The sequence below is a fragment of the Juglans microcarpa x Juglans regia genome, chromosome 1D (assembly GCF_004785595.1).
Source record: "Juglans microcarpa x Juglans regia isolate MS1-56 chromosome 1D, Jm3101_v1.0, whole genome shotgun sequence".
Taxonomy (NCBI): Eukaryota; Viridiplantae; Streptophyta; class Magnoliopsida; order Fagales; family Juglandaceae; genus Juglans; species Juglans microcarpa x Juglans regia.
The window spans coordinates 21,158,137-21,176,242 of record NC_054594.1 but is presented as its reverse complement, the minus strand read 5'-3'; the positions used below and the strand labels follow the sequence as shown (position 1 = coordinate 21,176,242).

The following is an 18,106-nucleotide window of genomic DNA, read 5'->3' as shown; positions in this document are numbered from 1 at the left end:
TTTAGTAGAGCTGGGATAAGTTGGGCTATGCCCAAGAGTGTGGTGGACCTATTAGCATGCTGGAATAGACCTCATAGTAGTGTCCAACTAGCAACCGTGTGGCAGATGATTCCTTTGTGCTTAATGTGGGGTTTATGGTTGGAAAGGAATGACAGGTGCTTTAATAACAAGGAGCGTGCAGTGGGGGAAATCTGGAACTTTTTTGTATTCTCCATTTTCCAGTGGTTTTCTGCTATTGTATTGAAGGGAGGGAATGTTCATGAGTTTTTATCTTCTTTTTAGCCTACTAGAATATAATTAGGTGCCTCACTTAGTATATTTCCAGTGTACTTGGACATCGCCTAATTTCATTCACATCAATAAAGATCATTACTTATAAAAAAAAAAAAAGTAGAGTTCTTTTAAGGGCTTGTTTGGATAGAGAAACTATCTCATCTCATCTCATCATTATAACTTTTCCAAATTCCCACGCAAATAATAAACAATTCAACTTTTTCAAATCCCAAAACAATAATAATATTAAAAAATAATATTCAACAATATTTTATTCAACTCATCTAAAACCATCTCATCTCACTATCCAAACGAGCCCTAAAAGTTAGCTTTTGATTTCTTTGCTAATAACGAAAAACAGTAGAATACTCTTTCATATAAGTAAATGAAATTTCATTCAAACTTAAGAAATGGTTAATTCAAGTACACAGGGAACATATAAGAAATACATCTAAGAAATACTCTTTCATATAAGTAAATGAAATTTCATTCAAACTTAAGAAATGGTTAATTCAAGTACACAGGGAACATATAAGAAATACATCTAAGCATTAAAAGGGAACGAAGAAGAAAACCCTGGACAATATGAACAAATAAATTAAAAAATACATGGTGTTTACAATATCATAAATATGAGTCGCCACCCAAATATAAAGGGTTTAAAGGAAGAAAACTTCAACCCCGTCCATCAATTTCTCACTTTCTCACGATCTTCAAAACTATGATAATTTCTCTCTCCATCAACACTACATTAGGTAAGACAGTCACTTTCCACGGAAGTTCACAATGGTGGCTACCAAATTTTTCTTTCAGAGATTTTAAAAAACAGTTGAATACTAAGCCAAAAAATCTGTTTATTATCTTTATGGGGGATGGGCCATTTTTTTTATCAGCAGATAAGAATTTTATTGATGAGAATTGGGCATAGCCTAGGTACACGGGACATATACAAGAGCAACACCTAGGCTTAATTGGTTAGAGATACAAGGAATTCATGAATGTTCAAACCATTGAGGTCTAGTACATTCGACCAATGGAGTAAAGTGTTAAAATAGCTCGTCCATTGACTGCTTGTGGTCTTCAAAGCTTCTATCATTCCTCTCCTTCCAAAGACACCACTATAGGCAAATGGGTACCATCTTCCAAATGACTTTGATATGCAAGTTACCACGCAAGCCTCTCCAATTTGCTAGGAAATCAACTATCCTTCTCGGCATCACCCAAGCTATCTCCATTCTAGCAAAGAATTCATACCATAAGGTCAAGGCCACCTCACAGTGAAAAAGTAAATGGTCCAGTCTCCCCACTCTTTTTGCACATGCAACACCAATTGACTATGGGAGATGAGCCTTTCAACATCTACTTTAATCATTTCTGTCTAAACTTCAACTTTACATGTTTCCAGGACTACAGAATCAAAACCCTATTTCCATATTTATTTCTTTATGTCAATTAAAACTTGGCAACCTTGCACAGAACACCGAACAACCACAAAATAGCAGGAGTGCATGTGAAAGATTATTATAGTCGACACAATGATTAACTATAAAGAAGATGAGCCTAAAAACTACCTTAAGCCATTTGCTTCTGAAATCTTAACACAAGATTAAACTGCTTATGACCTTCTTGCAATTGTTATCATTCACAGCTGGACTTGAGCATAACAGCAGGCCACATCAAATACCATCTTCATAACCCTGGGTCAACCCAACATCCACAGGAAGGATTTGGGTTGCATGTAAAACATGAAAAATCACAAGTCGAATTATCCAGATCCCAAAAAAGTATAAATCTTTAGTAGACTATTAAAATGCAGGAACCCCCACACAGTGTCAAATTCCAATGAAGTGGTACAGCTCAACTAGTAAAGACTCTTTCAAAGAATGAAATTAAAGTTCCACAAAAATCAGTGGTTCACTTGGAGCAACAAACAGTAAGCAACAAAGCTTATTGTACCTCTTAGACATATAATATCTCTTATACACAACCTACATACTTGGGAAAGACCATTTTTCAGTTTTTTTTTTCAATATAAATTAACCATTACTTACCAAAAAAGAAAAAGAAAATCAAAGAAATATTACAACAATGCTTGTTCAAACATACCCGGAAAACAGATTTAAAGCCAATGCCTTTCTGCCCTATATATCCAGCATTAGATCCTTTCTTCGTCGAATTTCCAACATCACAGAGTGCTCTGATGTTTTGAGCAGAGAAGCCTCGCTCGTTATTTAGAAGAATGATTCCTGACTCTTGAAGAATGAATGTCAGAGTTGGTTCCACATCTTCTGGATAAATATTATCATCAGCATTTTGCACCTGAGGCAGAATGAAAATAAACAGGCTGCTTTTTAGGGAAAAAAAGGGACTTCTTTGCAACCTATTTTGAACTTAAAATCTATATCAAATCTGTTTACCAAATAGAAAATTCTATAGATTGGGATCATAGTTTTTACATTCAGTACTTACAATAAACTAAAACAGATATGAATGACATTTTCCAAGTCCAATATTATTAATCCTCTTGTGCCACTCTGCTTTACAATACAACATTCAGTTAAAAAGGAATCTAGTGAGAACACACAACACTAAAGTCAACGAACTTAACTTAAAAACTCAAATATAAAGTGCATATTCAAATCTGGCCCATGTCAGGATCAATAGCCTAATTATGTTCCTCCCCTTTTCCATAATTTGACAGCTGCTAGAGAAGTTGATGCCTATTATTATCTCACTACATTTTGAAGCAAGAACAGATACAGGAGATTGTTTTCGATAAAATAAAATACATTACAGTATATAAAAGTTGAAGCATCCTCTTTGTAAAATATTTCTCAACCTCAGTATATATCTATTTTAATTTTATTATTTCATTATTCCCACATAATTCAAACACATGTACACTTCCACCCTTTATTACCACTTTTTCACCCGTCTCTTGCAGTTTCCCGTCTTTTGCAGTTCCCGTCAACTTTCACCCTTTATTGCCACTTTATTAGCTGTCTCTTGCACTTCCTGTAAACTACTGCCTTTTATTTTCTTAAGTTTAGTTTTACCTTACAACCGTTCGGTTTCTAAGTTATCAAAATTATTCGGTTTCTTGGTTATTAAAACAATTGGATAACTATCTTAGCAGTAATTTATTTACTTAAATATTATTTGGTTTCCAGGCTGTTCAGTTTCCGGGCCATTTGGTTTCCAAGCTTAATGTGAAGGCTTATTACTCTGCAAATCCCTTTCTTCCATTTAGGCTTGGTTTGGATAGTGAAATGAGATACGATGATCTGTGAATAGTAGTGAAATAGTTTGTGAATAGTAGTGAAATGGTTTGAGTTAAGATGTTTTATGGAATTTTAGAAATGGAGAGAGAAAAAGTTGAATAAAAATATTATAAAGTTAAAATATTGTTATAATATTATTTTTTTAATATTATTTTTGTTTTGAGATTTGAAAAAGTTGAATTGTTTTTTGTGTTTTGTTTGGAAGTTTGGGAAAGTTGTAATGATTAGGTTATGATTACAAGAAAAAATTGAAAATTGAAAATTGAAAATTGTTCGTGTTTGTGGTGTTTGGATATTGAGACGAGATGGGATAAGATGAAACGAGACGAGATTGGATGGGATGAGAGGCTCTTGCTATACAAACCAGGCCTTAGGGTGTCGTTTTTGGTTTCATTGTCATCTTGGAGAGGGATAGCTTATTGTCATCTTTGAAGTCATTGATGCTACTCCATACAACGCTGTAGCTTCTTCATGAAAACCCGATCTGATTGGATGGTTGTGAAAGATTCTAAAACTGGTTTCCCCTCTTAGAGATGAAACTCTTTGTGACAATGTTGGTGGTGCTGGTGGTCATCTCTTTTGTGCAAAAACTACAGTAACTGAGACTCTAGTGCGAAGCCCAACACCTGAAAATGTCGTCTTTGTGCTCACTTTCTTTGCACCTCTTGCAACTTTGACTTTCGGGTTATTCTTTTGAGCTATAGTGGTCTAAGTCCAATGATCAGCATAGTAGGCAACATGATGGTTCATCTTCTTTTGAATTTCCCCCTCTCTGTGTGTATAAATTGACAAGTATGTTGGACTTCTCGTGACTATGAGAGAGGCTGGGGAATATGATAGAATTAATAATGTAATGGCAATTGTGACCGGTGAAAATGCAAGTTGCCTTCTTTTGATGACAATGATTGGCCCATGTCAACTTAGTTATCTCTATTTACCTCTGAATGTAGATTTATTAGATTCTTGTTCATTCAATGTCATTTTATGGAGTTTTTCTTCCCCTCTTCTTACTGCAAGCTTCTTCATACACCTTCGGCTTCTCTTCTTTATCTTTCTCTTTTCTCTATTGCTAGCATCTGTACTACTCTTGCTTCTCGCCCCCAAAGAGTCTACCTGGTGACCATTACCATTTCTAGTTCAATTTTGAGCTTAGTTAGAGATGCAAGTTCTTGAAGGATGGGCAATTTGAAGGTTATTCTCATTGAAACAAAAATATTTGAGATTTCAGTTGAAGGTGGTTGCTATATACGCATCACAGAGAGAGGTAGGAAGGTGACTAAAGAACAGTTACTGGGTAGACCAATTGCATCATGGGTCGCACAAACCTTAGAAAATTTCCAGGTCAGACGGTGACAAGGAGGTCATCAGAACGTCCAACTTAGGCAGCAATGCTTTTCTTGCACAGAGATCTTCCAATGCATTTGGTAGATACTTGACCATAGTCAAGCACTAAGGTGGTGGGAGACAGAGCCTTATCATCATCCTTGAAGAAGTGGAAGGCAAGGTATGGAGGAAGATGGCTATGGAACTGCGTGAGCTATGTGGCAGTGCAGGCAAAAATGAAGCAAAGGAATATGGAGGGGCTGAAATGTTCAAAAGGCAAATAAGCAAGGGCACATGTGGGGGAGTGACTTCTAAAACGTATGCAAAGGTTGTTTCATGCTCAATGCCAGTCACCAACGACGACGCTAGAAAAATCGAGGAGAAATCAAGAAGAGACTTGCAGAGATATGAGGTTTGAGGCCTCGACAACCACCAGAGGAGAAAGGATGGTGGCTCTCTGACAAAAGGGTGCGACGCAGAAAGGATGACTCTGCAACCTCAAAATAGAGTTGATAGTGGCTTTATACAGCGGGTAAACCAGGAAATGGGCCTGGGCTTGAGTCAGGAAAGATGAGGGAAGTTGCTGGCAAGAAGTTCGTGGGTTTCGGTGGTACAAGATGATTGCGGGCTGAGAAAAGGAAGTTGCAAGCCCAAATATATAAGGGCCATCCGACCCACAGTTGGCGGGTCAAAATCGCGGGTCACTCTAGCTTCAAAGTTGGGTCATCTTCCGGTGTTGCAAAACGATCATCAGAGCCAACGTTACACCAGCCGGGGACTACATAGAAACCACTGACGGAAGAAGGCGAGATGGTGGCTATTGTCTTGGCCCATAGACTGGCTGTGCTGGTGACCAAAACTAACAATGCCAAATTTCTTTTTCAAGCAGAAATGTTGCCTGGAAGCTTCAAATGGAGAACACCATGGTATCACCCCAGAAAGCTTTGTCTCTGGAAGTAGGCAATTTATTTAGCTCTGGGAAGGATCAAACAGAGGGTGGAGCGTGGAGCTTCTAAAGTGGGTAATACAGTGGAAAGGGAAATCGCTAAAGCCATGGTCGTGCATGATATGAATGGGGTCAAGGGAGAGCAATGGCAGGAGTTGTGTTCTATATCGGATAGGGTGGTTGAGTTGCAAGCAAATCCTCTGGTCCGTGAGGAGGTATATTGGGAAGCACCTATGCCACTGAATTCTCAGCGCCCAAGAAGCAACATCTAGGTCTCTGATTAGGTCTTAAACAAAGCCAAGGAGATTCAACATTGTGTGGGGATACTGTGCGATGGTTTCGAGGACCAATTTGTAGCTCTCCTCGCAGCTATAGAGGCTGGACAGACTCTCTCTAGTTCACCAAGTGAGAACAATTCAGCAAAGAAGAGAGCTAGAGAGCTAGAGAATTAAAAAAGCTTAACTGGACAGTCAACGATGGAGTAGGAGAGGAGTTCTAACCATGGAAGATCGAAGGGAAGGGCAATGGATGTTGTTTTATGAAGTCGAAAATTGTTTCATGGAATGTGAGGGGGTTGAATGAAAAGGAAAAGTGTCTCAAAATTAGAAACCAATTACATAGTTGGAGAGTAGACATCGTTTGCTTGCAAGAAATTAAATTGGAATCTATCCCCTTAAGCACTATTAGGAGTTTGTGGTGTTGTAATCAAGTAGTGTTGCATTATTTACCATCCAACAGAGCATCAAGAGGCATCTTAGTGATGTGGGATAAAAGAGCGGTGAGAAAATTAGAAGATTGTACGGGGGATTATATGGTGGCTTGCTTGTTCAAGAATGTTATGGATGGATATCAGTGGGCCTTCGTAGTTGTCTGTAGTCCTGACTTAGATCTTGCAAGAAGTGTATTATGGGACAAATTGGCTGGCCTGAGCACAAATGGGATTTCCCTTTGTGTGTAGGTGGCGATTTTAACGTTACTTGACTCCCGAGTGAACGATCAAGTGCCTCTAGCTTCAATTCACCAATGGTAGATTTCTCTAACTTCATTTATGAACAAGATTTACTAGATATTCCTCTTTTAGATAGCACCTACACTTGGTCAAGCAACCGAGAACACCCCTCTTGGTCAATGATTGATAGATTCCTAGTATCACTTGAATGGGAAGCACATTACCAAGAACTTATTCAAAAGAGACTCCCAAGGTTGTGCTCAGAACACTTCCCATCCTTCTTGATTATGGAGGTATTCAGGGATGCCCAAGGTACTTCAAGTTTGAAAACACGTGGTTCAAATTAGATGAGTTCCTTGATCAAGTTCGGCAATGGTGGTCTTCTTATCAATTTTATGGCACTCCAAGTTACATCATGTCATGTAAATTGAAGTCTCTAAAGAAAGATTTGAAGGCTTGGAATGAGCAAGCTCTTGGTAATGAGGAAGCTCAAAAGTCTACTCTTTTTTAGGAACTCAAAGGATCGGAGGGAGCAAAGGGTATTATCTTAAACGATGAGGACACGTAAAATTCAAGTGACCGTGGACCTTAAAAGGTTTTCTCTACTAGAGGAAATATCTTGGAGACAAAACTTGAGAGCACTTTGGTTGAAGGAAGGGGATAAATGCACCAAGTTTTTCCACCGGGAGGTTAACTCGCATAGGAGGAACAATGCATAGAGATGTTGATGGTTGATGGAGTGGTTTCCTCCCACCAAACCAAACCAAGATCACAGATCACATTGTCAACTATCGCAAGAGTTTGCTTTCAGAACAATTCTCTTGGAGACCAAGACTAGATGGGCTTCACTTTGACGCTCTTGACTCACAAGAAGTTGGACAACTTGAGAGGCCTTTTAAAGAAAAAAAAAAAAAAGCGTTAAGAAGCATGGCGAGTGACAAAGTTCCAAGTCCAAATGGATTTTCTATGGCTTTTTTCCAAACTTATTGGAAGTGATCAAAGAAGATATAATGGGGGTCTTTCCTGAATTTCATGAAAATGGTAGGTTTGAAAAGAGTCTCAATGCAAGATTTGTTGCTTTCATTCCAAAAAACCTGGCGCTATAGAGGTAAAAGACTATCATCATATTAGCTTGGTGAGCAGGATTTACAAGATCGTTTCGAAAGTCTTGGCGAATAGATTGAACATGGTGGTTGAGAAGTTAATATTAAAGCCTCAAAATGCCTTTGTCCAAGGTAGGCAAATCCTTGATTCGGTGCTTGATATAGAGAAGGCCTATGATCGAGGTAATTGAAGATTTTTGCTTTACATGTTTGAGAGATGTGACTTTTGTTTGAATGGTGTTCATGGATCAAAACAATGTATCTCTACTTTTTGTTTTTCTGTCTAGGTGAATGGCACACCAAAGGGCTTTTTTAAAAGCTCATGGAGCTTGAGACAAGGTGATCCTCTTTCTCTGCTAGTTTTTATTTTTGTAAAGGAAGCTTTTAGCAAGATGATTTTAGGGGTCGTAGAGGGTGGGTTCTTATTAGGGGTGCAACGGGTCCGGTTCAGTCTGGTTTTATACATTTTTTAGAACCGAATTGGTATACACCGGTTTTGAAAATTTAAGAACCGATACCGGACAGATTCACTACCAAAACTGAAACTTCCAGTTTTTCCAGTTTCGGTCCGGTCTATTTTTCCAGTTTTACGGATTATCTATGTTAGTTATAATATGATGTTTACATATATTAAACTATTAGTTTATTTATATTATAGTATAAGTACATTATTTTATAATAATTAACACATACTAGTATAGTATTGAGTTTAGCTATAGTCTATATAAGTTCTAGACTTTTTATATGAGTATATATGATCAAATGTGTAAAAATGTATTTAAAAAAAATATATATATATTAAAATTTATTATACCAAAAATGCATTTATCATTGATATATATATATATATATCAAAAGTGAGTTTATATTAATAACTTAATATTAATGTTTATGTTTAAGATTAAAATTTTATGTTATATTAATTTTATATTATAAGATTAAAATTTATATATTATATCAAATGTTATATTAAAAATTATACGATTAATTTTATATTATATCACATGTTATATTACTTTTATGTTATCACATGTTATATTAATTTTATGCTGTAAGATTAATAAACTTGAATAATAAGATTAAAATTTCATGTTATATTAATTAACAATTTAACATATAATATATATATAATATAATATAAAAAGTTATAAATATATATACCGGTCTAGTTCAGTTTAAACCAATTTTCAAAATATGAAAAGTGGTACCGCATCGGTTTAGGACCGGTTTTGATTCTTAAGAACCGGTCCGGTCCAGTTCAACCGATTTTTTGGTTTTTTTACACCCCTAGTTCTTATCCAGATTCTTTGTGGGGGAGGCATTACTGGCTCACTTAACATATCTCATCTATTATTTGTTGATGATACCCTAATCTTATGTGGGGCCAGCCATGATCACATTAGAGCTTTGAGGGCACTCCTTTTATGCTTTGAAACTGCTTCAGCGTTGAAGGTGAACTTGGCTAAATAGAAAATAGTCTTGGTAGGGGATGTTCCGAATGTGGAGAGAATGGCTAACATTTTGGAATGCAAGATATCTTAACTGCCAATGAAATATTTGGGCCTTCCTTTGAATGCCGTGTTCAAATCGAAACCTATTTGGGATGACAATAATAGTGTATACACACATGCACAAGTATTCCTATAACTACAATTGCTAATAGAACATGAGACTCAAAATATCAGCTGTAAGAACCTGGATGGTCCAATGTGTTATTCATGTCAATTTATTGTAAACAAAGGCAATACCCTTACCAGCTCAAGAAGAAAATGTGAATCCTGAGAGTATAACTCATGTGAAAGACAGTGAAGTGCTCTCCCTAGGCGAGCATGCTGCTTCTTCAACATGCTACTTTCAATGCTAGAAAGACTTGGATCCAGACCAAATTCATCCTGCCTGATAGATTCAATGACCAGGGATGCATTCTTATGTTCATCAAGTTCAGACAAACGTTGTGTGGGACCATGGCCAATTCCATCAAAAACTTCTAATCCAGCAACTGATTGACAAACTCCAGTACATTGTTCTTTATGCCCATCTATCACAGCAGATACATTTGTATTTACTTCAGAAGTGGAAGGCTTGTCCAACACATCTTGCATAGTTTTTGAGCTGAGGCTTTTCTCAGGCGCAACAACGTTCAAGCATAAAGTTTCATGTGGGTACAAATCACTAGCATCAGTGGAACAAAATGCATGGTAATCATCAATCCACTCTACAATACCAAGAGAAAGTCCTACTTCATGAAGCATGAGACGCTGCTCTGTTTGGTTGCATTCAGACAAAACGGCTGAAGCAGCATCTTTGATAAGAGATCGCATTCCCGAAAGTAATATATCAGCAGCAAAACCACGAAACTCTGGGGGTAAATAGCCAAGACAGTCAAGAACAAATCTGGATATAACGGGCACTGCTTTATTCATTTTTTCAAAATTTATGAGTAATTCATTACTCAAGTTACTAGTAGCAGTTTCAACAACCATTCTCCGTCTTGTGTATCCTTGCATCAGAGAGTTCTGAGCCTCGTTTGCTTCCATATTCTCCAATAAATTCTTCATAATAACTTCAAATGCATGGCGTGTATGACACTTTAAAAGAGACATGGGAACATATTTTTCACCCCCAACTAAAGAGAACAGAGATAAAAGCTGCACTGCTGTTTGTAAAGGGGATCCTTCAAGTGCAGCTTCCAAGAATGAATCCACAGTAGCTGAATGATCCAAGCGGATAACCTTTCCTTCTTTAGTCACTAAACATAATAACTTCTGTGTGTTGACTTCATTCAACAACCATGTTACAAGAGGACCAAGCGAGGGAGCAAATATCAGGTCCCAATGTGTCCATAAGTTTAAATCTGACAACAAGGGTGCCCTACATAAAAGCTCAATAGCATCCTTGGATGTAACAGACTTAAGGGCTCCAGCATTTTGGCTGATGTCAATTCTCACCTCGGTGGTTTCCAATAGATCATTTTCATGATGGGCTAGCGAGTCTCCATCATGACTCATTCCGAATAATGTTACAGAAAATAGGACAGCTTTTGAGATTACATTGCTCTCATACTTCCCCACAATATCTAGAAAATCAGCAACAGAACCTTTTTCAGAAATTTTGAAACCAATCAATGGGAATTGCCTCATTAGCAATGAAGAAATCATCTGTTTGGTAAATTGTTTATCTCCCCATAAGCCATTCAAAGCTTGTGCTACTAAAACAACCAATTGATTCTGGAGCATGCAAACCTCCAAAGGAGAATTTTCATACACATCACTTATTAAGAAATTGTACATCTGATCAGGTAGCAGAGAGGCATGTTTTTCAAGGAACATTAAAAAATCTCCATAACCAAGGGACTTGAACGTCTTGGCGCAAAATTGCTCTGCCAGCCAAAACTCACAGTTATAAAGCTTCCTCAAGAGGATGATTCTTCTTTCAAGGAGTGGTATACCATAACTGTTGACGTAGTTGAGGTCAAAATACATGGCTACTTTTCTGATAATGTCTTGAACAGAAACACCTGTGAAGTAATAACACATAATAATAATGTGTAACAAGTGAATGGGGGATAATACTAGGAATGCTTGGGAATTGAGGTAAGGGAACCCAAAATTTCACAAAATGTTGAAGTATTCCCAAATTCACTTAACAAGTAAATAATACCAAATTATGGTCACCCAGAAAAATGGAAATAGGCTTTTTTGATAGTGGATATCGAAGTTCAACATAATCTTCCTAAAACTTCAATGCATGTATATACATTAGTGGTACTCATAAAAAAAAAAAAAAGAAAAAAAAATGTATATACATTAGTGGTATGGTGACAAGAGTCTAATGACCTGAATTCTATGCCTTTCAATAAAATTCAAAATACAAGATAATGAAAAATTAGTGCTGTAATGATCTGAGGAACACTCAAACCACATCTGTGTTATGACTATGTTTTATATTAATAAAATGAATAAAATAAATTCAAATACAATACAATACAATACAAAGTCAGATATAGAAGGGATTCAGAGGGGTTGAAAATAAAGTTTGGGTCAAGAAGATGGGGCGGTATGGAGTGTGCCGGAATGCTTCCAATGATATTGTTAGAAGCGGCCCATTTTATTACATTGTAAGCAATGAAATTTTCACTTTGTGAATTTTTGTGACCTAGTAAATGTTACAATTTGAAGCTCCTTGGAATCAATGTAAAAGAATTTCTCGTTACCAGGCAGCGTGGGATCTCATTCACTACTCTCATATACTCAATCTAGGTATTGCAAGCATAGTTCAAAATTGTTAATTTTTGGTGCATTTACAGTCCATTTAGCAATTAAAACAATTAGCGCCCACCCTTCCCCCCCCCCCCCCCCCCCCCCAAAAAAAAAACAAAAAAGACACAAAATTAGAAAATGATGAAAAATAGGGGACCATAGTTGAACTATTACACAAAAAAAGTCCATTTTTAAGAGCAAGCACTACTCACCGTGTATAAGCTCCACTTCATTCTCAGCAATGACTGGTGCATCCTTAACACTGGGAACAACATCTGTGATCTCATGTTCAGAAGATTTTTCGATAAATATGTTTGTTAATTCCGTCTCACTTGCAGCTTCGTGTGTATCATATATGATGTCCCACATTCCAGATTTGATAGATGAGATCTGAAATATGGAAAATACAGCGTAACCATAAATGGGATCTCATATGGAAGCATCTAGGGTCATAATATGCGATGTTATATAAAGTATTGAGCATCACATAGGTGAGTCAGTAAATGTATGCCAACAAAGAGCAATGCAACATGAGGAGATCCCAACAAACAGAGGATAAATTAAGTTACAGCACCTATTCCATCTGGAGAAGTCAAACAATTAATACAGATGTCATTAACAACGCACACTCTTGTATATGTCCCACATACTTGGGCTTATGCCTAATATTATGATTAACAAAATTTTGTTTACTAATAAAAAAAAGTATACAAGTCATAGACAATAAAACATGGCCACTTACAAGCAATCAAGTTTATGGGCAGAGCAACCTAAAGCTTATGAAAGACTGTAAAGATGCAAAGTTTGATGGGGCTTGGGGAGGTTGGTGCTAGAAAGAATCACAAGGGGTGGAGTTGTGGAAGCATATAAGAAAAGGGTGGAGGGTTTTCTCTAGACACACTCAACTTGAGGTGGGTGATGGGTCTTTAATCACATTTTAGCATGACCTATGGTGTGGAGATAGGATACTCAAGAAAGCCTTTCCAGAAATGTATGGGATCGCAGTACAAAAAGCCTTACTAGCTGATCTTTTGGAAATTTCTAGTTGCTCTATTCAATGGTATGTCAATTTTTTTAGAACAGCACAAGATTAGGAAGTTGATGCCTTTTTCAGAGTTTTCTGATCTATGTACTCTACAAGAGTGAGAATTGGAGATGGAGATAAATGCCCTTTGGTGCCCTTATAACAAAGGGAAGTTCTCTGTTTGTTCATTTTATCAGGTCCTCACTATCCAAGAGACTAACCCAGTTTCTTAGAAAAATATTTGGAGCATAATGGCGCCTCTAAAAGCTTCCTTTTTTGGATAAACTGCTTCCTTAGGGATGATTTTTACGTAAGAGAACCTAAGGAAATGCTGGGTCATTATGTTGGAACTAGTGTTGTATGTGCAAAAATAACGGAAAAACCATAGATCATCTACCACAACACTACGAGGTAGCCAGAACCCTATGGAATGATTTATTTGATAGAAAGGGATTAGTAGGGGTGATGCCTAGAAAATTGGTTGACTTTCTAGCTAACTGAAGAGGCATACATGGCAATCTACAAACTGGAGCAATATGTAAGACAGGTCCCATTTTTCTATGTGGTGCATTTGGAGGGAAATGAAAGATAGAAATTTCAAAGATTATGAGTGGATACAGGAAGAGCTTAAAGTAAACTTTAACACTTTGTTCCTGTAGGCAAGTGCCATAGATTTTGACAGACTAAGTGTTCATATTTTCCTTATAGCGGTTGTTGATCTTCTTAGGTGTATTTTTTGTATACGTCCGTGTGCATGGGCTACATAATGCTTTCATCAATAAAATTCTTGATTACTTATCAAAAACAATATGGTTGAATTGTGGTAACTTGTTAATGAAAAAAACCATGGGTCAGCTGGTGCGCTTCTGGGTGGAATCGAAGGCTTTTGAGCTTTTGCCAGAAACATGGAGGTCTTCCTTAAAAATTGTGGAGAGGAGTACAAGGGTTTGGAGATTTGTAGTGATGGGTCGTAGTGGTATAGAATGGCTGATGGCTACGCTGGAAGCAGTATTATAGGCAGGGAGAAATTTGGATTTCACAAAACACTCGCGCGAAGGAAACAGAACATTCATGGCTCAACGATGCTCCAACGAGCATGGTAGGCTTCTAATGGTCACCAAATAAGGTGGCGGAGGCCGGCGGAGTGTTGTAGTCATTCTTGAAGGTATGAAGGTCTAGGTTGAGAGAAATTTGCTACGGAATTATGCAGAGCTGTGGATATGCTTTTTGCTGATGGGTCAAAGAAGGAAAACCAAAAGAAGAATGAGAACATCAACTTGGAGGTGAATCATAAAGACCCAAGTACATCCACGGTGGCGAAGCAATCATGTGCGGCAGCTCTGAAGACCGGTCATGCTTCGGGGGTTCATAGTGAGGGGATTGATGAAAGTAGCTTGCAGATCACGCCTCAGAACCAGCTTGTCGCAATGCATAATTGTTTAAAGGAGATGGAAACCCAACTTGTCGAATTGAAGGCAGCGATAGCTTTTTTGTCTACGAAAATAGACCTGCTTTCAGCTGGAGGCAACAGGATTGTAAGGAACAAGACTAAGTTAAGCCCAAATCCTTTAAACTCATATAAAGGAAAACGGAAAATAGGATTCAGCCTTGTTCCTATACCCAGATCCAAATCCAGAAGAGTATGGCGGGTCAAAAGGAAGTCTGGGTTATTTGAAGTGGGTTCTACGTCGGGTATCAGCGTAGAGACATCTGCAATGGAATGTCATTCTCCTCAGGTGACTTCTGTACCCGAAGAAACTATGGCTCCCTCGTTGGAGTTGAAGGAAAATGGTGTCATACCATTTGTGAAGGGACCCGCTGAAGTTGCACATAAAGGGTCACAAGAGGTAAAGGAACTTGATGTCATACAATTGGAGAGAACCAATAGAGTTGCTGAGGGGGTACGAGATTTGAATATGGATTTGGCGTTGGTGCCTCGTGTAAAGGAATGTCTAGAGTCGGGAGTGCAGTTGGATACTGTGGCTCCCCTAGTCTCTCTTGCTCCGATAGTGGATTGGATTCTGCCTAAAGTTAAGGAGATTCAATAGTTCATGGGAATTTCACATGAAGGATGTGAAGACCAATTTAAAGAACTAATTACTACGATCGAGGTAAGCCACGCGCTTGTAACCAAATCAAGTTTCAAGAAAAGCAATGAGTTACAGTGTCTTTTTTCAGCAATCAACTACGATGCTAAGAGTGGTAGCTCAACTAGAGGAAAGTCTAAAGGGAGAGCATTGTGAAGACAGGAAAACAAGGGATTGGGGTTGGGATCGGGCTTGGTGTATTTTGGGTTGTTTTTCACAGGCTTTTTGGGTTATTAGAGATTTTCTATTATGGGCAAGGTATTCTCTTGTATACATTCAATTTACTTGGTTACTCCTTTTGATATATATATATATATATATATATATAATATTTTTACTTATAAAAAAAAAATAAATAAATAAATAAAAACTTATCAAAAACAAAAGGTTTACAAGACCATGCAACTAGAGTCATTAGTGGAAACCAAACACTTCTACATGCTTAGGTGTATATTCTGTTTATGACCTGTATACATGGGCTATGCCTAATGCTTTCATCAAGAAAATTCTTTATTACTTATCAAAAACAAAAGTTTTACAAGACCATGCAACTAAGTCACTAGAGGAAACCATACACGTCTGCATGCGAATAATTAAGGCCACTAGGGTATATAAAGTGTGGTTTCCTTCTAGTGAAACAACCCCAACTATTAAGGTCAATTGTTTTTCAAAGTCATAAGAATTTTGATAGACCTCAAATGATTTAGAAATAAAAAAACTCAGCAATCTAACTTACAATTTTTTAAATAAATAAAGTAGATGTGATACCCCATTCAGATTGGTTAGTGTAGGTGGTGTATGGGGTCCCACATTGCTTGAGAGGAAAAAGTTCTCACTCTTTATAATGATTTTAATGGGGCAATTATACAATTGACTAGTCATTTAGGAGTATGGCCCAGGGCCCCAGATGTGGCTTAGGCCTTCCATTACAGTGTTACAAGAGATGCATTCGTACAGGAGTATGCTACTCATCATCCCAATTCTCATAATTCTCTCATCATGCCATGATGTCGCATTAGATGATAGGTTCACAAGTGAAATATAATAAATAGTCTTCAATCATCTAATGCCATATCATGGGATGATGAGGGGTGATAAATAGATGTTTTCTTTTCCAAATACCATAGACCTAGTCAATGGACTATATATCACGAACCAACTCGTAGGATGTAAACACTCATGGGTAAAGATTAGATGGGGAGAAAAGGTGGCACAGGGAATAGAGTAGCACAAGAAACAGCATGCAAATAAGCAGCTTATAAACACAACACAGGAGTACAATATTTCCACCAAAACCAAGTTGAATTGTCAAATTACCTTATTTGATTATGGAACTCTGAAAAAGCATATCGGAGAACTGAAGAGCAGTTTTTATCTTTACCAAACAAGAATTTAATGACTCACCGACCAACGTACCAAAGAATTGTAAAAAGGAATTATCTATCTTAAATCATATCATTTTTCTCGATACTGAGAAGGAGGCTGTAATAATACCACTTTTAAATGTATGATCTGCCAGAATAAGGGTCAAGTACTTAATCAGTCCCTGGGTTTTGCACTCTTATCTTTCTGTTCCTTCGGTTTTCAATTTTATCATTTTAATCATTAGATTTGAAATTTTTTTAATTAAGACCTTCAAATTTCTAACAGAAATCTGACATGGCATGCCACGTGTCAGAATTAATAAAAGCTCTTAAAATATATAAAACAAGATTAAACAACAAAACAAATTATAGAAAACTGAAAAAAATACTTAAATTAAAAATAAAACAAAAGATTGAAAAATTGAAATAATAAACTGAAAAACAATTTCTTGAAATTAAAAAATTACAAACAATTTTTTTTTTAAAGAAGCAGCATCCTTGTGTTGGAGGGCAGCACACCTAGATGGCACCTAGGTTAGAAATCCAGGTGCATCGCCTGGGTTACCAACCAAGGCAGCCTGTGTCTGCCCAAGGATGGCTGCAGCCAACCCTGGTTTTTGTTTTTTACTTTCAATTTTTTTTTTTTCTATTTTAGGTTTTTAATTGTTTCTTAAGTTTTTATATAATCTTTAAGCTTCTAAAACTTTTTGTCACATGGCATGCCACCTGTCTATACGTGGTAGACACATGGCATGCCAAGCCAGATTTTTCCTGATTTCTAAGGGAAATCTGACGAAAGGTCTTAATTGAAAAAAATATCAAATCCGAGGATCAAAATTTATAAGACTTTAAACTGGAGGAACAAAAAGATAAGAGAGTAAGACTCAGGAACGGATTAAGTATTTGATCAATAAATAATTAACAATCTTAAATAAGAAAGTTGTACGAGGAGGAAAGAAAAAGAGAGAAAAGAATTGACAGACAAATACTTGTGTTCTTTTCCTTTTTCACCAAGCAGAAAGGAGGGAAATCTATGTAAAACATAGAAAATGATATATCTTCGATCAAGGCATGTTAAATCTTCATAATGGGAATTTTACCAACATCTAACTAAAGGACTCAAGAAATAATATAGAAATTACTGCACCAGGGCCTTTATTTTTTTATAGGTAGACAAGATTTTGTTGATCATAAGAATTGGCGAGAGCAGGACTTTAATATGTCAAGTAATATTAGAGATAAAGATAGAAATCGACTGCAATGCACAATCCTCCTTTTATCATCAAAATCAAGCGTCATTTCCCCATATCCAACTAATTCCAGTACCTCAAAGTAGCAAAAGGATGTGAGATAGAATTCCTTCTTCATTATTATTATTTTTATGAAGTAATGAATCTTACTGAAAGAAAAGATTACACCCAAGAAATGAGTATAGAAGTGGTTTAAAAAACATTGATCTAACAAAATTCCAATTAATTGGTAATACTGAGATTTTAT

At 36.9% G+C, this 18,106-nt stretch overlaps 1 protein-coding gene and 1 long non-coding RNA gene across 2 annotated transcripts in view; one reads left to right on the top strand and one right to left on the bottom strand.

The window, feature by feature from the left end:
- Positions 1-18,106, bottom strand: part of LOC121240152 (protein NO VEIN-like) — a 138,263-nt gene that overhangs the window by 107,385 nt on the left and 12,772 nt on the right. The window contains 1 exon segment of the mRNA XM_041137591.1: positions 12,347-12,524. Within this exon segment, the coding sequence (XP_040993525.1) occupies positions 12,347-12,524 (178 nt within the window).
- LOC121240199 lies at positions 118-18,031 on the top strand. Its single transcript, XR_005935485.1, has 4 exons — positions 118-395; positions 7,674-7,689; positions 14,607-14,621; positions 18,021-18,031. It is a non-coding gene; the product is annotated as an uncharacterized LOC121240199 (long non-coding RNA).